Source organism: Larus michahellis, chromosome 16 (genome assembly GCF_964199755.1).
Source record: "Larus michahellis chromosome 16, bLarMic1.1, whole genome shotgun sequence".
In the NCBI taxonomy this organism is placed as follows: domain Eukaryota; kingdom Metazoa; phylum Chordata; class Aves; order Charadriiformes; family Laridae; genus Larus; species Larus michahellis.
In genome coordinates this window covers 4,065,511-4,088,290 of record NC_133911.1, presented here as the reverse complement: position 1 = coordinate 4,088,290, position 22,780 = coordinate 4,065,511, and the positions used below count along the sequence as shown (strand labels likewise).

Sequence of the window (22,780 nt, the reverse complement as noted above, 5' to 3'; positions counted from 1 at the left end):
TGCGTCCTCAGCCTGGGCTGGCTGTTGCACACCAAGGGGGCTGCTCGCATCTCCTCTTTCTTGTGGTATCTGTATGCAGTGGGGTACAGCGCTTGGTCGAAAAGAAGAGTTGACAAAACCCTGTGAATAGCTGCAGACCTTGCCTGGAAAAAACTACCAATCTGCCCCTCCTGAAATGAGAGCCGGACTTCTGCTTTGCAGCAGAAAAAGGTCTCTGGCCTCTTCCAACCCAGCGCGCCTTTTCATCCAGGCTGTTTAATACTGCTTTCAAGCTGGTTGCTCATGTCAAAGGCATGGCCAGGTTTTATCTTGCCTGCCTGCTCTTGTAGAGTTCCTCTGAGAGCCTGTGTTACTTTCTTGAAGGGTTCCTCAAGAACCAGCAGACCTCAATGACATGGGGTGAAGTATGGGTTGTGCTGCGCAACCCAGACTTCTGCGCCTCCCTGTCCCAGATTTATCATAGAATCATAGAATCCCAGGTTGGAAGGGACCTCAAGGATCATCTGGTCTATCCTTTAATCACTGGAGCCTTTCTTTGGGTGTCGAAACCTGTTGGCGAAGGAGCATGGGGTGGCTTGAAGGCCTTGCCCTAGTGAGTGATCGGGGGAGGCTGTGGGAGGGCCGGGGGCACCATCCTTCTCTCTGAGACAATGTGAGAAGCAGGTGAAAACCGTGAATCTGCTCGTTGGGAGCAGTCCCACCAACCTCTGTTCAGGGTCAGGGCCTCGGCCCAACCAGCAGAACCATCTGCTCTTCACTGTTGCTCATGGTCTTCCTTGTCTTTAAGTGTTGGAGCCCGCAGCTCTGCGTGTGGAAACGGGCCAGGCTTTCTGCATAAACACCTCTTCGTGCTTGGGCTGTTTGTGCTAGTGGTGACAACTTGGTTTGCACAGAATTTGGGCTCTAAATGAGCCAAAGGATGTGGCATATCTAGGTTCTACTGGAATATGGTGAAAATAAGGTGCGTACCTTCGCAGAGAAAGTAGTTAACTGTTCTCACCGGCGTGTGAGACCCGTTAGGGAAATACTCTGTGAAATACATAGGGAAAGGAACGAGCCGGTTTCTATAGAAATGGCTGTTGCACCCCAGAGAACGCAACACGGGCTTCTGTACCTGCTCTGCAGATGGATATGCTGATTTAGAAAAGCAGTGAGAATATTTTTTTGTTTGTTTGTTTTAAAGTTGTTTACAGAAGTCTTGGGGGATATTAGATGATGTGCACTGGCACAGTTAGCTGTCATGATGCTAATTGCTTTAGGAAAATGAAAATATTTACCTGTACGTAGAACTGACTAGATTTGCAGGGTATATTTATTTAACGCGCTCCCTTGAGGCTGTGCTTGGGAGAATGAGTCTTCTGATGGGATTTGAATTGAACCAGGCTAGAACCAACACAGGAGGCTGTTGCGGCTCTGTCGGGTTTGAGAAATGCTTTGTATGCAGCCATGCCTGTGTCGAAGGGCTTTCAATGAAGATGTGAACGCTACTAATTCAGTGTGGAAACATCCCGAAACCAACAGCAGCCTCGCTGTGTAGTAAATCCACAGATTGCTCAATTAAGCCTTAAGGTCACAGGACAAGTATGACCTCTCCTCAGCTAACAGGGAATTGCTTATCTCCATCTCTTTAGGAAAGTCTGTTCGGTTTTTTGTTGTTTTTTTTTTTTTCCTCCTTTTTTTCCCCGAGAAGGTCTAGGAAATGCCATGCCAGCACCTTGCTGTGGATTTTTGCCGATGGCCGATGTTTTAGCATCTTGCTTAGTTTTATACATCAGCATGAAGTTAGCACTGCTGGCACTCGGGATGCTTTCTGTTCTGCGGGGGGTCCTGAGCGGTTTCTAGCAGCTCCGCTCTTCCTTTTGCAGCCTCTGGGGGAGGTTGATAAACCGAGGAGCTGCTGGCAGCACGTGTTCTGCTGGCGACTTCTCGCAGTTGTTCAGCTTGACCCCAGGCGGTCTGTGAGAAACCACCAGCTCACACTACTGCTCTTCGGAGAGCTGTAACGCCGGAGCTGCTTCCTACCCTGAATCACACCTGCAGAAAGCCCCAAACACGCAAGTGAGGAATGCTTTTTTTCATTCCTCTCGGAAACCGGTGAGTGTGGTGGATTCTGGTCTCTTCAGCAGGTAGCACTGGGTCTCCTGCTGTAACCTTGTACCTTGGCCACGATGCCATGCAGCCGAGAGGCCACAGCAGCCTTGCTGAGTGTATGGGCACGATGTTCTCCGACCGCAGGCGAGCTGGAGAGAGCAAACCGTGCTGCGTGGGGCTCTGCTGTTCCCAGCAGGGTCGGAGTCTCGCTCTAAGTAAATCTCCCTCAAAACAAGAGCTGCTTCTCTGCTCTCCAAGCCAGGATCCTGATTCATGGGGCTTCCTTCTCCGTACCAGAGGTCTCTCACAGGAGCAGGACAGCAGCCTTCACTCAGCCCAGAAGCTTGCACCTACTAGTCCCATTCTACGGATTAATAACCTTACAGAGAGCGAATTGCTGCTGTGACTGTCCCAGCTTCGCTCCTGCTCCAGCCACGTTGTGAGAGCTCAAATGGTGCGTGCCCTTGGCTGCTCAGCATCGAAAGGAGTGTCTCTGTTGTGTGCAAACGCAAACCGATGGGCCTCTTTATTAAATGGGTAGTAAGTGTCTGGATCCTTTAAGCAGCTCTGAAGATTTCTTCCCCTTTGCTGAATAGGAAACTTCGTCTTGCAACGCGCTGCGTTGCCCCGAGTCACGCCTGCTCTCACAAGTCAGCCCCCGGGTTTCTCTGCTGGGAGAAGCTTCAGTTGTTTATTTGCTCTTCTGCCCCCAAGGGCAGGGTCCGCATCCCGCCCTTCCTTCGCCACGGTGGAACCCAGGTGGGGAGGGTTTGTCTGTCTGCCCTGTATCGACAGCATCTGCTGTGAACGCCGACCCTTGCTCCTGGCTGGTGTGGAGAGGCTGTAGCACAGCAGAAGGGGACTCTGGTGGCGGTGGGTCCCCTCCTCCCCCTTTCCCAGTCTCTTGAGCCACCTCCGCTTGCTGGGTTGGAGTTTGTGTTGAACCAAAGAGCGCTAACCGCACACGGAGCGCGTAGGCGGTGTCTCTTGAGCCACATTTGCTTTGATCCTCTCCAACCCTAACAAAAAGGAGTTTTACATTTACAAATGCTCCAAATTCTCTTGCTGACACCGGCCTAAATTGGCCTTCAAACCCCAAACCCAGGGAGCTGAGGGGCCGCAGTAGATGCGCACCTGGTGCGGACTTTTTCTGGGGATGCCCCAAAATAAGTGCGGTGAAACCCTGGGCGCACGCCATTCCCCAAGCCCGGTGGCAATTGCTTTCAAGTCTTCGGTGGTGACGCTGGCTTTCGTGTGTGCAGTGTTCTGGGGGGTAGACATCCTGTGTCTGCAGGTCTCGGAGTCCCAGCGGCCAGCGTGGTCTTCACTTGGCAGCTTTCTCTTCTCTGCGCGATGCGCGTTGTGTCCTCCTTGAGCTGTGTGACAGAAGGGAAGAAGAAAAGGGGACTTAGTGATATGGTTTGGTGATGGCTTTTGTCAGAGTTAAGTTGATGCTTGGACTTGAAGATCTGAAAGGTCCCTTCCAGCCTAGATGGTTCTATGATTCTACTGTTTCAGATACGGTGCTTTTTATCCGTGGGATGGTTGATGGAGCAGAATACTGGGATTCCCAGCTAGGCTATTAAAAATGCCTTGTTTTATAGATTTCTGAGGGTGTAACGGTGTTGCTCAACTATTTGTTCTGTTTTATCCCCAGACAGGGGCACAAGGATGCATTCCAGCAGAAGCAAGCATTCCTGCTCGTGTTAGGGAGGAAATGAGTAATACTGTACGGAAAAGACGACTTTAGTAATTAAAGAGAAATTATTTTATAATTTTTAATGCAGAGAAAGGTTTCCTTTTTCAGAGCTATTTCTTTTCCCCCCCTCCCCGCTCATGATGGGCTTTCTGGTGTTCTCCTGGCTACTTGGACCTTTCTGCTCCAGTGCAGAGCTCAGCCTGGCCTGGACCCTACCCAGATCCCTCTCCCTCCCGGCAGCCCAAGTGATATCCGCCTGTTCGTCCATGCTGGGGACTTCACACTGCACCCAAGCCTCTCCATTTTCCCTCTGTTTTAATAAATTTCTTTGTGTAGCTTTGGTTCCTGAAAGGCACTCGCAGGTGGCTTTTTAATTTAAGTTCAGGTTTTTAGATGGATTGACGGATGGAAGGGAAATGCATTTCTCCGCAGGAAAGCGGTATTGCCTGAAGTAGACAGCGAATATTTACGTGTAGCGGTAGAGATGAAAAGTTGTTAGATTCCCCACTCTCATTTAAAGCAATTCTACAGGGGTGACTCAGTCCAGCAAAAAAAGCTAACAATTTTGCGGTTGCCTGTGCGTAATAATGCGTGTCATTTGCTGACATCGAAGCTATGGTGTGAAATTAGTAACGCCTTTATTTTTTTGATTGTTTTTTTTTGTTTGTTTGTTTTTTTCCCCTATGCTGGGGATCTAGTTTGGATCCTCTGTTTGCTATCCTTCTCAGAATATTGCAGATCTTCCTATAAACAACCTGTGGGTCCAAAAGGTCTGACTCCGAGCCCAGTGAGCGGTGCTTGCTCCTCGGATGCTCAGCTGGAGCTGGCAGTAGCGTTTCGTTAATGCCATTTAGTGAGATGCGTGGGTTGGTGCTTTCTTCTTGTCTGCTCTGTTGTGGGTTGGTTTTGCTTACCAACAAATGTACGCTGGTAAAAAAAAAAACAAAACAAAAAAAAACCCCAAACATAATGACAAACAGCTCTAAAGATGCTTTCTGCAAGACCGGCTTACTCCAGGTCAGGGGCAAAACAAGCTGTATTGGGAAAAGCACCTTGGGATATGTAGCAGCCATAGTGGTTGTGCCTTGATTCCTGGGATGAAGGGGCAGAGAGCTTTCATAGGATCATAGAATGGTTGGTGTTGGAAGGAGCCTCGAAGATCATCTAATTCCAACATCCACCTCCCACCAGCCCAGGTTGCTCCAAGCCCCGTCCAACCCGGCCTTGAACACCTCCAGGGATGGGGCAGCCACAGCTTCTCTGGGCAACCTGTTCCGGTGCCTCACCAGTCTCACAGTAGAGAATTTCTTCCTAATATCCCATCTAAATCTCCCCTCTTTCAGTTTAAGACTGTTACCCCTCATCCTATCGCTCCACTCCGTGATAAAGACTCCCTCCCCAGCTTTCCTGTAGGCCCCTGTAGTATACACTCCAAAATGATGGTGAAGGGTGTGGTAAGAGTGCCCAGATGATTGCTAGATGATGACTGTATTACTTTCAATGTGATCTTCTGCTGTTCAGTCACAAATTTTTCTCTCAGATGCTTTCTCTGCAGATGGAAAGCTGATCACGTCTGTCTTTGGAGCAGGCAGGCTCTCGGTGTGCGCCGAGCGAGCGGGATGGCGCAACCTTCACGAGCCAAAGAGCCTTCAGCGCAGTTTTGGCTGTTTTCGGTGTTGTTTTTCATTCCACTGTTAACAGGGAGTGAGCTGATAGGTGTACAGAGTATCCCGCGAGAGGGAGAGGCGGGGGGGGTTCAGTCGTTTTCAGTCATTTGTAGCTCCCTGAGCTGCATTGAGGGGGGGTTGAGGCCGCGCGCTGCAACAAACCTCGTGGGTTTTGCAAATTCCTGCTTTAGTCCAGGCAGAAAAGCCTCCGGGGAGCAAGTGCTCAATTTCAGGACCGGAATTCCCAAACGGAGATGATCTTGGATTTGAAAATACCCTTTTCGCACCGCAGGCCCGTGGTGTCTCCCCTGGCTGCAGAAGGCAGCCTGCGCGAGGCGGTGCCAAGCCATGTGCTCCCATCCACACACAGCCCTCCGAAAATGAGCTGTGCAAGGTTTTCTTTGTTCTAGAAAGCCATGGAAGAGGTGTCTATGCTTGCAGAGGGTTTTCTTCCTTTTCTTCTTTCTTTCTTTCTTCCCCCCCGCCCCCCTCGCTGAATTTGGAAATTGCCTTTCTTCCCTCTTCTGTTTGTGAGGGCTGCGACGGTTTTCTCCTCGGCTCGTTGTTTGTGCTTCTTGCAAGCTAAATAACAAGCGCTCTGTGTTTTTTGCGTGTATGAATTGGTTCCTGTCCAAGCGGTGGGAGTCATTAAGGGTGTTCAGCATTTTAGGTTTCTGTTTAGTGAAACAAAGACGACATCAGGGTTGACAGAGCCCCATATTTGCCCCCAATATACTCCTCCTCTCTCTCTTTTATACAGTGTTGTCCCACTGGTGTTTGCAGAGAGTTTGTAAGTGGCCCCTGCTCTTCCCTCTCAGTATTTCACCGCAAAACGATGCTGAAAAGGGACTGATGCAAATCGATTTTGTAGCTGTGGTCAGCAGCTGCTGCGGCCAAAAAGGAAGAGGGTGATGGTCCCCCCTTCCCAAGCACCCAGCCTTCCACTGGAGGGAGGATGGACGTCAGGTCCTTTTGTTCCTGTTGCCTTCTTCCCTGTGGGAGCCCGGTGCCTCGGATGCTGGCAGATTTCCAGCCTCAGCATCCCTGCCCTCGTCCTGACACTGACAACCTGCACGAAGTTGTCCCTTCTCAGCATCACTCAGGATGCTGAGGTCCTGCATCCCGGGATGACAAGTATTGCCGTGGGAGCCTGGAGTGATAGGGGGACCGAGGGGCGGTGTGGAGGCGTGTGGTTCCTGCTCTCACGGCAGCCTTTGAGGAGTGTACACCCTTGGGAGGACACTGCTGTCACACCGATATTCTCAGAACCGGTGTGTGCTGGCAGCTCTGGGTATGCGCCTATGAGACCTCTCATCCCACTGTTTTACCGGAGATGCTTCCTTAGGTTTTTTTCCTATTATGTCCTGGCGAGCAATATTGTGCTGGTTTTATTGCCATTAGGCATTCAGTGGAAACGTGATGTGTGGCCCTTGGCAGCTTTGCCTTGTCCCTGGGCTGCATTAAGCTCCATTAGAGGCGTTCGTTCCGATGCCAGTAGCGGTTTTGCGGCACGGTTAAGTGCTGGCCCTGCAGACGGTGGGTTTATGAAAGGGTGCCACTCCTGTGATGTCAGGAATAGAAGGCTTGGAAATGCTGGGATTCCTGTTTACCATCTGTTTCCATGGCCCTTCCCTAATAGACCTCTCCTCCTCCTCCAGAATTCAAGGATCTTTAATCAAAACTGTTTGCCTTGTGGTGGGAGGGAGGAAATCCCACATTGTGGAGGAGATGGTGGCATTTCTTGACCTTTTCTATGTGTATCTGGGAGACAAACACACTCTAATGAGCGTGCGTGTGCTTATGTTTGTAGGTTTAGTCTTCGGGTGTATTTCCGAATGCAGGCGCTCAGGGAGATGCCGGGCTATGCATTTCTCTGCAACACTCAAGATAAACTTGCAAACCCTTTTTTTTTTTTGGGGGGGGGGGGGGGACGGGACAGCTGCCTACAAGAAAGGAGCTTACTAAATGTTTCCAGACACGAGAACCCGCATTTCACTTTGCTTGGAAAACTACGCGTTGCGGTTTTGAGTCGTTTTGGTTCAGAGCGGTGCCGCAGACCCGTCCGCCCGTGCAGGAGCTCGTACAGCATCGTCCTCTGCGCGGATGGAAGTTTCGAGTCTGCAGCCTCTTCTCTTGCCCAGAAACACTCAATAAGCTCGCTTCGTTATCACACAGCGTCAGTTGTGGCTCATCTTCTCCTCTTTGCTCGTGGGGGGGGAAAAAAAAAAAAAATATTGCAGCAGTCCCATGCGGCAATGTCTGCTGGAGCATGCTCGAAAACTGAGCAATATTTTCAGAACTGGGTGACTCTCCGTTTTTTGGGGGTGCTCTTTGTGGCGCTTGTGAGATTACGCAAAAGAGCCTGGCATTTAGAAAGTGGATTTTCAGTGGCTTCTGAAAAATCGAGCCACAGAACTGGTGCCGCATGGGAAATCTTTGGTCTAGGACACGTACTTAGTACGCGTTAAAGCCTGGGGAAACACCGGTTCTTGTGATTCCATCAAGAAAACTTGATCGAGACTGATAGCATCAGAAATGAGGTCAGGAGATGATTTGATGACAGAAAGTAGCGCACAATACGATGAATCGATTTTCCCCTTAGGGTGAGCTGTCTCTCTTTCCCTTTTCTACTATGTCGTGTTACACACGGACACCAACTCCACCGCAGCTCTCCAGCAGCGTTCCCTTGGCTGTTCCTTCCCTGGCTGCGCAGCGGTCCCCTGCGGAGAACTTTGCTCCTGACACAGCAGTTGTGTGCTTGGGCTCGTTTTCTTCTGTGCTCTTGGGAAAGGTGGCCGGAGCTATGGCAGTTAGAGTCAAAAAGTGGCTGCTTCACCTTGACTTGAAGAGTCAAAGCTGCCTTAGCTAGGGCTGGAGCAGACTTGTTGGGTTTTGTTATTTTCTAGGCAAAGAGGGAGATCCTGGAACACGCACTGGCCCTTGTGTTTGCACTGATGCTGAAGAAATCCTCTCGTAGCATAAGGGCTGGTCGCTATCGCAGACCAGAGCGTGCCTTTCCTTCCCGGACAGAGTCCCAAAGGAAAGCCTTTCTTCTCTCCAGCTCTGAGCATCCCCTCTTTGTAACAGACTTTAAATGGGAGAGACCGAAAGCCTGAGGCTTTTGTTCTTGCTGGGGAGAACAAGAGGTTTAGTGCCCTTGATACTGGAGCTTTTTGTGGTTTTTCATGCCGGGAAGCCCTTAAAGAAATGCCTTAAGTGCCCCCAGGGATGCAGGTCTTTTCTTGGGCTCAGTTCGTTTGCCATCAACATGACAGCTCGGAGGGTATGAGGATGGTAGGTGCTGGGTGGGAAGGGGCCGGCCAGGATCAGACCTGCAGCCGGAATAGTCAGAACTCTTTTCTCAGCCAGTGGTTTCCTCCAGAGAGGGGAAACTCCTGTCGGTCCTGCCAAAAGCTTGCGGGGCTCTTGCTTTTTCCTGAGCTGAGGGAGAGGAGGACTAAGCCCTTTGGGGAAGAGACCTCTCGAGGTGGATGGGTGAGAAGACTTTCTCCATGGTAACATGCAAAGGGAGGGCTTTTCTGAGCGAGAGCCGTTGCTGCGAGGTGATGGGGAGGAAGGCGGGTGGGTGTGCTGCGAGATAGGAATAGGCAGATGGTGTCCAGCAGGGCAGGCAGTCAGGCTAATTACCGTTTCACATCTCATATTTGCATTTCGCAGGTGGTTTCACCCCAACATCAGCGGAATCGAGGCAGAGAAGCTGCTCCTGACCAGGGGTGTCCATGGCAGCTTTCTGGCTCGCCCCAGTAAGAGCAACCCAGGAGACTTCACTCTCTCGGTCAGGTAAGCAGACACAGCAGGGGAGGGATGGAGGAGAAGGGGTCTCGAGCTCTCCAGCACACCCTGCTCCAATGAATGTATGTGCAAGGGGAGAGGAGCTGCACGGAGATGGCCTCTCTGTGCTACCACTTCTGAAGTTAAAGGGTCACCGAACTCCCCCCATCGCTGCAGAGGCTGTGCTAAAAACCACACGCTACTTCCCCCCCCACCACCACCAGGTTTGTTCATCCCTGTGGGTTGGACATGCCCCTATCCTGCCAGGGCTGGCTCTCTGCTTGTGGCACGTGTTTCCAGAGCCGTTGTTGCCAGAGGAGAAGATAATGAGCCCGCTTATGTGGGGAGAGCATGGTCAATCCCAGCTGGGATGAATCATCTCGCTCCAATTTCAGAGGAGCTTAATGTGGCTGCCTTTGGGGGAGGCTTGTTTTCTGTGTCTTTAAGGGATCCCAGGAGCACCTCCATCGGAGTGAGCTTGCTGACCGGCCTCACAGGGGCCGTATTCCTAGACATGTGCATCACCTTTATCATGTGCATCACCTTTCAAGTGCTCTTGTGTTCTCTGGGACCAAGGCGATTGCAGAAAGGGAAGCTGCAGTTTGCTGATGGGTCTTTGTGAGCGTAGCCCCGTACGATGCGGTGAAGCGGATGGACTGGGTAGAACTCTCTGAAGGTGAACTAAAGGGAAAAGGCAAAGGGTAACATCGACCCAATGAGTCCCTGAGATAAAAGGAGCAGGTTGTGGGTTCAAGGCATGAACCCTCCGCGAGCACCATTCAGCTGGTGCCTTGCAGGGGAATAGCTCAGCAAAGGTTTCTCCAGGCACTTGTAACACAGATCTCTCTTGTTGTGGTGGCTTTTGTTTAGTTTAAACAACCCTTGTTTTGTTTAGGAAACTCCAGTAAGTTTGTAAGTCCTTTGAGCAACACTTTGTTGAGAGAAACTTTGTGCAAATGGCAGAATGGACAGAGCGTTTCCACCTGGCAGGGAATTGACATAGAATCACAGAATGGTTGGAGTTGGAAGGGACCTTAAAGGCCACCCAGTGCCACCCCCTGCCCTGGGCAGGGACACCTCCCACCAGCCCAGGCTGCTCCAAGCCCCGTCCAACCTGGCCTTGAACCCCTCCAGGGATGGGGCAGCCACAGCTTCTCTGGGCAACCTGGGCCAGGGGCTCACCACCCTCACAGCAAACAATTTCTTCCTCGTATCTCATCTCAATCTCCCCTCTTTCAGTTTAAAACCCTTCCCCCTCATCCTGTGGCTCCCCTCCCCGCTCCAGAGTCCCTCCCCAGCTTTCCTGGAGCCCCTTTAGGGACTGGAAGGGTCTCCAGGGTCTCCCCGGAGCCTTCTCTTCTCCAGGCTGAACCCCCCTAACTCATCTAATGGGACATGAGCCCCTCTCCCCCCCTGAGCTGGGGGCTGTGGGAGGCAGTGGCAGGTCAGAGCAGCGTGGCAATGCCGACTGGTGCCGGTGAGGCTTCACCCTCTCCTTGTTGCCTCAGCTGCTCAGATGAAACCCTTCTCGGCCTTATTTCTTCCCTCCCTTTGCGATTGTTGCCACATGGAGCCTGCATTCCTCTCTGCCAAGTGTGGCCATTTCTCAGCTTGGCAAGAGGGAGGCTTTACAGCTGCCTTATTTATTTTTTTTTAAATGCTTCCTTTAATGCTTCCAGCCGTCCAACCCTTTACCTCTCAGACAGCTCTGACCCACCAGAGCTCCTCACGCTTGGAGCAGCACAGCAGAAGGGAGAAAGTCCATCTTTTCCCCAGCATTGCCTGGGCGGGAAGTGTTTGGATCCGACTTCACGAGCTCCCGGCTAATCTTGTGATCAGAAGTGGCTGCGAGTTAATGAGAGAGGCAGGAAGTGCTTCTAATTAGAATGGAAAATAAACTCGCAGAGAGCTGCCTTGAGCAAGCCATGACAGCAAGGGAATACGTGTAAGACGACGGGGGGGGGGTTGTCCTCATGTGAGCTGAGTGCCTCTTCTCCTGTAATTTTGTGAGTCAGGGTGTCGTCTGAGCGTAAAGCGAAGCACCGACAGCCCCTGCTCAGCCAGGCGATGTGCAAGCAGATGCAGGTTGTGGCTGGGCAACAGTGTCCTGATGTGGAAAGGTGCCCAGCGAGCGGCATAATTACCCTGCAACAGCAGGGAAAATTACTTTGCCGGGAGAGCCAGTTCCCCCACCTGCATTACCGCGCTCGTGCCTTCTGCTGCGGAGTCAGGCCCCGGGTTTCCGTAGTTTTCTTCCCGTAGCTCTGTCCTGGTGCCTCATCCAGTGGGTTTCTGCCATTGTGGCTTGTTGCCTTCTGCCTGTGCTGGTCCACTGCCTCCCCTTGTCCAGTGGCGGCACGTGGAGGAAAGCTCGGCCTTCCGTGGAAGAACTACAGCTGGCGGTGGAGTGACAGAGAGGTTTTATTACTGCGATCATTTCTTTGCCCCTTTCTGCTTTCGCTATGGCAGAGAGGGGGGAGGAGGCGAGTGTCAGATTATCGCAGGGGGTTTAGACCACTTCCTCCTGCAGGGAGACCTTCGTGTTGCAGTAAATGTTTAATAACAGGATGGTTTTGGCCATAAAATCGAGCCCTTAATGCCTGGTGGGTGCCCTGAAATAATGAGATAGAAGTTAAGAGCAGAGGAACGCGGCGTGCTTTAATATCGTAGCACTGAACAATACCATCACAGCCCGCGGGCAGATCGTGGCTCAGTGGAAAGTCTGACCAGCTCTCACGGTTCTGAGTAAACCAAAGCTGTGACACATACCATGGTTCCAGGAAAGCACATTAAACATGACACACGAACTTAGAGGCAATGCGTTGAGTTTTGAGGCATCGCGGATTGAAGATGAGGAAAGAATTCTTTCGTTGACTACCTGCAAGTCCTCGCTCCTTCCTGCTTCATCCCATCTCCACTCCATGACTTGGGGCAAGGGTTGTCCTATAGTCTCAGGTGTGGAATATTTGCGTGGCCGTGGTCGCTAGTTAGGTCGACCAGTTTTGCTCATACTTCATCCGAGCGATATGCTCTTTTCCCACTGATGGTGGCACCAAAACAGGTGCACAAATGTTCTTAGGAATTGCAGCACCCAATAGAGTATAAAACGAGTACCTTTATGCACCGTGAAAGCTGAAAACTTGGGAAACTTTCTTCCCCCTGTGTTTTTCCCCTTACCTTGTTACATTACGCACACAGACATGGAGCAGTGTGTTATTATTCTCACCTAGAATTGTATCCTGACAGAGCTTTTATTTATCTCTGAACTGGACAGGGCCATGTATTTTTTTTCCTTTCTGAGAAATAAAAGGTTTTCAAAGGAAATAATATAGATATTGTTGGCTAGGCTTTGAAAAAGTACCTAAGGTAGAGGTGGCAGCAGGAGAAAAGTACCTTTAGGAAAACAATCAAAACCTCTTCCTCCTTCTTTCAACCCCCCCTTCAGCTTCTTCAAGGCTTTTTGAAAGCCAGCGAGGGGAAATGCAGCTCCTTTTAATTACGGAGAGGATGTGGGCTGAAAAGAAAGCAGGCGATGGAGTTCTGGCTGACCCAGACCACACACCAAGTGGCCGTGTGCTGGTGTCTATCCAGATACGTGTCCCTCAAGAGAGGCTCGGAAATAATATCGCAGAAGTTATGGGAAGGTTTCCACGAAACTCTGCGGCTGCTTTCCCTTTTTGTTTCTTCACTTCTGTGCACTCTTTCAGCCTTTACCATTACAGCACCAAGCCTTCACAGGGCTTTGTTTTTTCAGCTCTTAAGAGAAAGAGGCAAGCCCTGTGGAGGGGACATGAGGTGGTTAATGAACGGATGACGTCTGTCTTGAAATAATAGGAAAAAAAAAACTCTTCAAAAAAATCTTCAGCTCGCAGTCCAAACGGCTGGCAGCTTGTAGTCGGCCAAACCTGACTCCTTTTGTCAGCCCTTCCTCTTCAGAAACATGCTCCTTCTTGGGACGTCTCTGCAGATAAGTTCAAGAGCTTGTTCCACCCAGAGGATCAGACACACCTGCCCTAGTCCAGTGTCACGAGGGCTGCGTTGAGGAGTCTTTGTTTGGTGTGCTGGTGGCACGTCAGTACTGAGTACTGAGTTTGGATTTATTGGCTCACCTCGTTCTTTGGGCACTTCAGCAAATACGTGGAGCGCATCAACAGGGAGGAAAGTGGTCTGGCAACTGCAGCTGAAGTGTAGTGATGATGGAGAGTCATTCTGAGTAAGGCCGTAGGAATATCCGCTGGGTCTGTACGTGAGCTGTCTTGTTTCGTTCCATGCAGTGGCTGCAGCGCTGCTCTCTGCAGGAATTTCAGCGTTGCCTCTTCCCAGGCAGTGGGACAGCTCTGTATCAGTGGGTCACAATGGGGGTGATATTCCTCATCGCGGGAATTGGCTCCTGCAGGTTCTGAGTGCTTGTGTTAGCCAAAGGTAGTGACCGCTCTCCACCACTTCGTGCTTCCTGTAGAGTGGCTCACAAAACCTGCGCTGAATCACAGAATCATTTAGGTTGGAAAAGACCCTTAAGATCATCGAGGCCGACTGCAGACCTAGCACTGCCAAGTCCACCACTAAGCCGTGTCCCTCAGCACCACATCTACGCATCCTTTAAATACCTCCAGGGATGGCAACTCAACTGCTTCCCGGAGCAGCCCGTTCCAATGCCTGACAACCCTTTCAGAGAAGAAATTTTTGCTAATATCCAATCTAAATGGGACTGTTTGGAGGAGTGCCTCAGCTTCTGAGCCTGAAAGGGGCTGTACATTGGAGCTGGGCTTACAGGAGAGCTGTGGAAGCTGTTCTGGGTGGTGGGAGCAGAGCCTGCTAGTTAGGGGATTTTTGGAGGATGGAGGTCGAGTTTATTTGCATGTTGCAGTTTTGATGAGTTACAAAAGCTTCCTTTCCGTTTGTGTATACTCTGTCACATCCCACTTCCTAGAAGGACCCGATACTCGGTTTGCTTTTGATATTGAGTCTTCCAAATGCTAACCCTGATTCTTAAAAAAAATAAACCTCTTTGAAAGCGAGGGCTGTTGGAAGAGAAACACGTGAGGCCACACAGATATGCCCCGTGTTTCCAGCCTTCGGTGCTTGCCTGGATCTGCCAGAGCATGTTTCCAGAAGACCAAGTGTTTAGAATGGCTTCTGAAGAAAGTGAAGAGCTTCTTACAGATTTGGCCAGGTCTGGGTAAGTAGCTTGAACAAAAGGAAAAGGTATGTTGAAAGTTTGCCTCTAAGTGGTGCTTGGCCTGTGGCCACAGCGGTAATGCAAATGCCAAGACAGTTAAGAACCATCCATCAGAGACCCTGTTAATTTGGTAATTGGGTCACGTTTTATGGGAACAGATCTTATCTTGGTTCACGGGATACCGTACAGAGTGCTTCTGGGTAACAAACTCTTGTTAGAGCTACAGTCTCCCAGAGTGGTTTCCCTATGAACACTTACATTGAGCGTTCCTGTAAGTAACTGGACTTTTGGGGGTTTTTTCCCCCAAAAAGGTGTGTACTAATATGCGCTGGGTACAGGTTAAGACATGCAATCGAGGAGGATTTTATGTCCTATAGAATACATGCTCTGCAAAAAAGAGTAAATCAGCACTCCAGGTGTGTTACATCGGTTGAGTTGCTGCCTGCAGAAAATACAGTTGCAGCACAAGAAGAAAGTTGGATCTGGAGAAGAATGGAAGGAGGCTTGAAAGAGGCTCTTTCCTAAAACAGTTGTCCTTGTGTCTCATCACAACAGCACCTAGCAGCCCTATTAAGGCCCTGTCATCCAGGCCTGCCTCTCACAAATATTTAGTGAGAGATGTGCCTGATTCTGCTTCTTCCAAGGTACGCCAGCCAACAGAGGCAAGTCACCTTGAGAGCCTTTGAGAAGGTACTGAACATCAAATCATCCTATCATCTCAGCTAAATGCTTTTATCACAAGATCCTTCTTCCCTTAAGCAAGCATGTTCTCCTCTGACAACAGTGTCTTTCTTTTGTCCTGGAGTGGCGTGAATTTATTTCAGTTAGTTGGAGATGTCATACCAACGGATGGCTGGCTTGTGCTCATGTTTGCTGCTATTTACAAGTTTGGCGAGGCAGAGGAGTGCGTTGAAAGCTTCCTTTTGATGGCAGCCGGTTGGCAAATGGTTTCTGCTTTACGTCCCTTCCCCAGGCAAAAGGCTAGGTCCCTTTGGAACAAGAAGCACCTTCACACATGCAAAAAGCATAAATGCCCGATAGGTAAAGAGTGCCAACGTGTGAGTTCACCGAGCACTTGGATGTCCTTGGTCTCCTCTATGTACCTTCCAGAGCTCCAAACTGCTAAAGTGAGCAGTAGGGCTCAGGCAGTCGGCTGAATTGCTTCTTAGGAATCAGGTATAAAGAATTTGAAACCCATTCCTAATCTCTAGAATACACTTGGCTGTGTCTCTGAAATTGCATGCAAATGTTCGTTGGTTCTGTTGTGGTGTATTGGTGGACAGTGAGTTTTCTCTGGGAGCCCAAGCTCTCGTTTCATTGAAAGCAAACATTCAGTGATGTTTCTAAACCCCGTGGGAGAATCTTCTTGGTTTTTCCATCAAGAGCTTTTGGGGTTTTTTGCATCGCTTTTTGCAGCTTGTCAGAAGGGTCGTATTTGCATGCTGTGAAGTTCTAGGCTTTCTCTGTCTGACACAGGCAGGAAAAGCACGTGACCAAAGAAGACTTTGGGGGATGCAACAGACAAAGGTATTTCTGACATTTAAAGTCATTCTTTTGCCGACAGTGACAAAAAAGGGTCTGTTTTGGGGGGTTTTTTGTGTGTCCTTTTCTTGTTGACTGTGCTCTATTGCGAAGAAGAGCAAACTGCATCTACGCTGGTGGTCACTGCAGTGTGGTCACAGATTCCCGAGTTGGAATATTTTGGATCAAGAAATGCTCCTGGAAATCTAGCGAAGGAGTTGTGCTGGTAGCGTAAAGAAGCTTAGCTGGGAACCGAGGCAACTCTCACTCTTCCGACTGTTGACTCCGAAACTGCCAAAAAACCTGGCATCTGCTATTAAACAGTGCTGCATCGCTGTATGAGAGCTGTGTGTCTGTTAGAAGCGGCCATGCCCTCCGGCACGGGGCAGCTGAGGACTTTGGGCATCTCCTTTGTGCTTTATTTCACCAGCCAGCATGTCGAGGGCACAGACTAATGGATGCTGCTACTGCACAGTCCAGTTCTGCTGCCCAGTTTGGAGGGTGACGTAAGCTTTAAGAGAAGAAAATGGGAAGGAAATGGGCATCGATCAATGCCCTTTGTGTTTAGCGTGACCTTGGGGTCTCATGGGATAAACGACCCTGATTATCTCTCTGCTTTTCATCCCTGAAGTGCTCAAAGGCCTTGAGGGTGGGGGTGGTGGGTCTGTGAACTGAGCCTTTGTAGGTCTGTAATGGGGTTGGATGTGGGGATGGAGCTGGGGGAGAGAAGGGAGCTTTTGAGCCTCAGGCCAAGTGGCAAAAACACAGTTTCATCTGCTGCCTTCTGTGCTGCACAAAGGCTCTTCACGTCCAGCTGCTGGCGTGAATGGCCAAAGCACTTCTTGTGACAGCTCCTCCCGGAGAAGAGGCATTGTCGCCGGAGCGCTGGCTGGGATCTGAATTTCACAGCCAGTTTTCATTTCCATCTAGTGAGTTCTGCTCATACCCTAGATGCAAATGTTGCCAAACTTTGAAGTCTCTGCCCATAGGACAGCTGGAGTTGGTGTGGCAGGCCAGGTCAGAAACATTAGGAAAAATTACTTCACAGAAAGGGTTGTCAAGCATTGGAACAGGCTGCCCAGGGAAGTGGTTGAGTCGCCATCCCTGGAGGTATTTAAAAGACGTGTAGACACGGTGCTGAGGGACATGGTTTAGTGGTGGTTTTGGCAGTGTTGGGTTGATGGTTGGATTTGATGGTCTTAAAGGTCTCTTCCAACCAAAACAATTCTGTGATTCTATACTTACCAGATGTATCAGGAAGAATTAACCGTGTCTCTCTAAATACCCACGAGTGCCACCCACCAGCTTCCTGTGTTGCAGACAGTTGGGTTCTGTGTCCAAGACCTTGTTGTCATGGTACACCATGACCATTCAGGATCCAGATGCAGGTTTTCGCACCTCAGGCCTGTTTGTCAGTCTCCTGCTGGTTTTGTTCTGGTTTTAATTTGGGATGATGGTAATGCTGTGGATGCTGTCTCTGGCTGTTCACACTCGGTTGGCTGTTGCCACTGAATTGGCACTACCTAAAGGGGCTGCAGGAAAGCTGGGGAGGGACTCTGGATCAGGGAGGGGAGACATAGGGCGAGGGGTAAGGGTTTTACACTGCAAGAGGGGAGATTTAGATGAGATATTAGGAAGAAATTCTTTGCTGTGAGGGTGGTGAGCCCCTGGCCCAGGTTGCCCAGAGCAGCTGTGGCTGCCCCATCCCTGGAGGGGTTCAAGGCCAGGTTGGACGGGGCTTGGAGCAACTTGGGCTGGTGGGAGGTGTCCCTGCCCAGGGCAGGGGGTGGCACTGGCTGGGCTTTAAGGTCCCTTCCAACTCTAACGACTCTATGAGTCTATGACCTGATCTTTCACTGCATTGCTACAGGGGCTGGGCCCTGCTGCAGAAGGATAGCAGAAATGGGGGCAGTTCCTCTACTGAGAGCCCCTGCCAGCTCTCCTTTCCATTTAACCTCGTGCCCAGACCGCTGTCGCTTTGCTAATTCCCCGCTCCGTGAAATGGCGTTTCAGTCTGACCTGGTACGCTGCTTATACCACCTTGCGTCTCCTGCATCTCACTGTCACGGTTGCTTTGGCAACAAATTGAGAGAGGCTGGGAGCAGCTCAGCACGGGTAAAGGACGAGAAATTTGCCCAGATTTACGAATCCCTCTCTGACCCAGCTCATCTGTCAACCAACGGACTTCCAGCCATGTCTCCCTGGCTCAGGGAGGCTGCTGCTAAGTGCATTTAAAATGCAATTAACCTGCCTCTCAGAGGTTAGCCTTCTAAGTGGCCTTCTAAGGAAGGAGGCTGGGCTTTGCTGGGGTGAGAGGGCTGATAAAGGCACCCAGCCATATTCCCCTTGAGCCTTGAGGGCACCACTGGAGAGGGGAGAAAGCATTAACCCTTTCGGGACAGTTTATAGGATTTGCAAATATCAGGCAATATATTGGTTTGGGTGATTTTTTTTTTTCCCTGTTTTTTTTGTTGTTTTGTTTTGTTTTTTGTTTTTTTTTTTAATACTAGTTAGATGATAGCGAGTAACCCTGTGCATGGAAAACTGTTCACTGTAAACTGGTGAGGTGAGAGCCCCATCCAGCCAGGAGGGTGAGTGGTGTAGGAAGCAGAAGGGATGGCAGAAGAGGAATTATTCACCCCCTTGTTGGGTTGTGTGGGAAGCAGAGCGGGCTGGGAGCTTGTGAGAGGCAGAGTCAGTTTTTGGCTGAGTACCCGTGGCCAAGGAGCATCCATCCCTTCCCCTGCTGTAGAACAGGCGGGTGAATGGAGAGAGCGGGGTGCAGCTTAAGGAGGTGGAGGGTGGTGTTCAGGAGGACCGTGAAGGCCAGTGCTGGGTTTACATTCTCTCTTACGGTCTTGTTTGCCTTCCTTCCTCAGAAGAAACGATGAGGTGACACACATTAAGATCCAGAACACGGGGGATTACTACGACCTGTACGGAGGCGAGAAGTTTGCCACCCTTGCTGAGCTGGTGCAGTACTACACTGAGCAGCAGGGGCTGCTGCGGGAGAAGAACAGCAATGTCATCGAGCTGAAGTACCCACTCAACTGCCAGGACCCCACCTCGGAGAGGTAAGTCCCGCTCTCCAACAGCCTCTCCTGGCGGTGGTGACACCGTCTTCCCAACTGGCTCAGACCTTACAGCTGCACCTGGCCCGTGTTTGGAAAGGAGCCTGAAACAGAGCGTGTTCGGGTGTGATTTAGCTTTCCTGACCCAAAAGCTGCATATCTGCGAGTTGCGGTTCCTTGGCAGCTCTGCGTGCAGAAGCTGGCTAGATAACACTAGCAAGGCCCAGAAGCTGCTGAGCTTTCTCCAGCTGGTAGGCAACGGGGAACGTGAGAGGTGTGAGTCCATCTGTAAAGGGTCATAGACTCATAGAATGTGTTGGGTCGGAATGGACCTCTAAAGGCCATCTAGTCCAACCCCCCTGCAGTGAGCAGGGCCGTCTTTAATTAGATCAGGTTGCTCAGAGCCTCATCAAGCCCAACCTTGAATGTATCCTGACTTGAATGGGTCCTACAGGTGTACCCTAGGAGGCATACAGCTTTGGCTTTGAAAGAAACAAAAGTCATTTAAGTGACTTTTGTCTGCCTGCAGAGCACTGGGTAGAAAAGCCCTGTAATAAGTCTGTCCCCGTCCCATCTCAGCCTGTAGCCGCTGCTCATCCCCGTAGGAACGCGCTGTTGTCTCGCAGGGACAGGGATGTGAGAAGCGGCTCGCCTCGGGCGACTTCAGGATGTTTCCACCAGGCAATAAGTGACCGCCTTGTGAAGGTCTTGTTGTCTGTGACGCTCCAGTGACCCCCTTTTTTTTTTTTTTTTTTTTCCCCTTTTCCTCCCCCTCATTTTCCCCAGTGTCACATGCCGCGACTGACATGGTGGGTTGGGAAGGGGAACGCCTGGTCAGGCGGCTGGCGATGCCAAAGCAGGCTCCTGAGTACTCTAACTTTAGCAGCCGGGGTAAAGCCGAGGCCGTGGCTGGTCTCGGTTCCTGAAATGGAGCGGAGGCGCTGCCCTCCACGCCGTCAGCTGAGGCCCTGGGAAGTCCCTCCAGCTCATGTGCTCCCTTGTTGCCAGGGAGGTTTCTTTGCTCCTTCCAGATGGCAGGGTGAAGAGCGGCCGGGCAGCCGCTCACATTAGCAAAAGCTCTGGAAAAGTGGAAACCCCCCTTCAGCTGGGTTTCCCCCTCTTCTCCCGCCAAGGAAAGTCTGGCTTGGCTTGCCAAGGAAGCTCCATAAAGATTTCTGCACCAGACCACACATCTGGTGGCATCAGGGGGAAGGGAGGGAAAAGGGTGCAAGTCCTCTAAATATACGAAATGACGATGGTGTCAGAATATAGCGGGATGCGTCAGGGTAGCCGTGTTTCCAGGACCTGGGCCTGAGTAGCACGAGTGCTGTAAGGAGCAGCTGAGGTCCTTCACCAGCAGCGGGTCGTTCTGTCCTCTGGGGCAGCGCGACTTGTGCAGCCCCACCACCCTCGTGCCTTCTGAAGCCTGCAGGAAGGACTCGTGCTCTTCAGAGGTCTTCCCAGCCAGGCTCGGAACGGCTGCCTTTGCAGCGTGCTGAGTCAGGACACAGAAGGCCCAGCGTCACTGGCCACTGTTCTATAAACTTCGTCCTCCGGGACAAAGTTGCTGAGACGTGACGTGATGCCATTGCATCGCCCCTGGAAGGTTATTTTGAGCCTCTCTGAATTCCTGGCAGCTTTGGCTGGCAGGCCGGGAGCCAGCGTCTTCAAAGTGGGACCTGTGGCATCTGCCCAGAGCCTCTGCGGAGTGTCGATGGAGCGTGGGGATTGAAGGCTCCCAGGCAGGAAAAAAAACCCAACTCTGCTTCACTCCTAACAGTAATTTGTATCTCTGGAAGGCTGTAGCAGAGTGCTAGCCCGTGAGGGATTTGGGTCTTTTTAGTCTGGAAAAAAGACGACTGAGGGGGGACCTTATCAACACTTATAAATACTTCAAGGGTGGGTGTCAGGAGGATGGGGCCAGGCTCTTCTCAGTGGTGCCCAGCGACAGGACAAGAGGTAACGGGCACAAACTTGACCATGGGAAGTTCCATCTCAACATGAGGAGGAACTTCTTTGCTGTGAGGGTGGCAGAGCCCTGGCACAGGCTGCCCAGAGAGGTGGGGGAGTCTCCGTCTCTGGAGACATTCCAACCCCGCCTGGACGCGTTCCTGTGCCACCTGCTGTGGGTGACCCTGCTCTGGCAGGGGGTGGGACGGGGTGATCTCCAGAGGTCCCTTCCAACCCCCACCGTTCTGCGAGGCACGCCTGCCCCACATAGCTGCTATGGGGTAGGTGGGAGATGCTGCCTTGTGGAGCCCAGAGCCAGGACAACCGTGCTGCCCTTGGGGAAGCAGAGGGCATGGCCAGGAACGGGCAGATTATTGTGTGGTGAACCCCCAAGGCATTGTGGCAAGGCTGCTACAGGCTTCTGACCGAGCCTGGATTTCCCTGGGGCTGCAGTGTGAGTATGTCAGCAGACCAAGAGAAAGGATTGTGAGAGATCAGATGGAGACAGAGGGGCACGTGGATGCCAGTTGGAGACAGACAGAGAGGTGGAGCAACTCATGCCTGTGCAGTGAGGCTTGGGAAGAGCTGAGCACAAAACTCTGCACGTTGCAGTAGCCACTGGCCAGAGAGGTGGCCGCGGGCAGGGCTGGTGGGGGAGAAGCCTCCTGGGCACAGGGGGGAACCAGGTTTTGCCACTCCAGGAGAGCGTGTTCTCCCTGAGCTGAGGTTGGTGACCAGCAGTAACTACGGCCAGGAGGACCCTTCTCAAAATCCTTCCCAAACTGTGTCAAAGCATCTTGTTTGCGGTCAGCGTTCTCCATGCGCTGTGTCTGATACCGTCTGACTGCAGCCTGCTGACTCCAAGCGTTCTTTTCTTTTTTTTTTTTTTTCCATGTTGAAAAAATAGAGGAAAGCGTGGCCACCTTCAAGTAAGAGCTGCCAGAATCGTGTTTCTCATAGCTTCGTCAGAGCCCCGTCCCTCGATGACAGTGCTTGTCACACATCACGTGGCGGTTTAATATACTGATGCCATTTCACGTTTGGCTGGAGGGTTGAGCAAAGGCTTGACGCTTCCAGCCTGGGGCTAAGGTATTGATGTGACATTGCAGAGCGTCGAAGGAAAGTCACTGGGGACTGTTTCTAAAATAACTCAAGCCGGTGTCGTGCCAGTGGGGAGAGCAGTCAGGCTGGGAGCCCAGAAATGGGGTTCTCGTGAACGCCGTCCCCAGCGGCGAGGGCGGCTCTTGTCTAAAAGCGATGCTCTGCGCGTTTCTGGGCTGACCTTGCTCTCCGTTGCTGCTCCCTAGGTGGTACCATGGGCACCTCACTGGCAAGGAGGCAGAGAAGCTGCTGACAGAGAAGGGGAAGCCAGGTAGCTTTCTGGTGCGGGAGAGCCAGAGCAAACCGGGAGACTTTGTCTTGTCGGTGCTGACAAATGAGGATAAGATGGAGACTGGGGACCGCAAACCGCACGTGACCCACGTGATGATCCACTACCAGGTGGGAAAGGGGCTGTCCCCACTCGCCCCGCCATAGGGGCTGGGTGGGTGACGTTCGAGTCTCACGGTGACTTTGTCATTCTCTCCTGCAGCCAGACGGGAAGTACGACGTGGGGGGAGGTGAGCGGTTCGACACGCTCACAGACCTGGTGGAGCATTATAAGAAAAACCCCATGGTGGAGAAATCTGGAGCTGTGGTTCATCTGAAGCAGGTAATAGCGGCTCTGGCGCATATTTGTTGGTTCTGGGCTTGCCCCAACACCTGGGGGAGTGCATAAATCTGCCCCTGCTCTTTGGGAACTCCTCTGTCC

General features: G+C 51.4%; 1 protein-coding gene across 9 annotated transcripts in view; it reads left to right on the top strand.

Moving 5' to 3' along the window:
• The window catches only part of LOC141732052 (tyrosine-protein phosphatase non-receptor type 11-like), a 57,083-nt gene that overhangs the window by 24,888 nt on the left and 9,415 nt on the right, over positions 1-22,780 (top strand). For all 9 annotated transcript variants that reach the window (XR_012583944.1, XR_012583943.1, XR_012583941.1 and 6 more), the window contains exons 2-5: positions 9,136-9,258; positions 18,829-19,023; positions 22,278-22,470; positions 22,562-22,681. Coding sequence is in view for 5 of the 9 variants with exons in the window: in XM_074560351.1 (XP_074416452.1) it covers positions 9,136-9,258; positions 18,829-19,023; positions 22,278-22,470; positions 22,562-22,681 (631 nt within the window). In the remaining 4 variants the exon portion in view is untranslated. The remainder of the gene's footprint in view (positions 1-9,135; positions 9,259-18,828; positions 19,024-22,277; positions 22,471-22,561; positions 22,682-22,780) is intronic.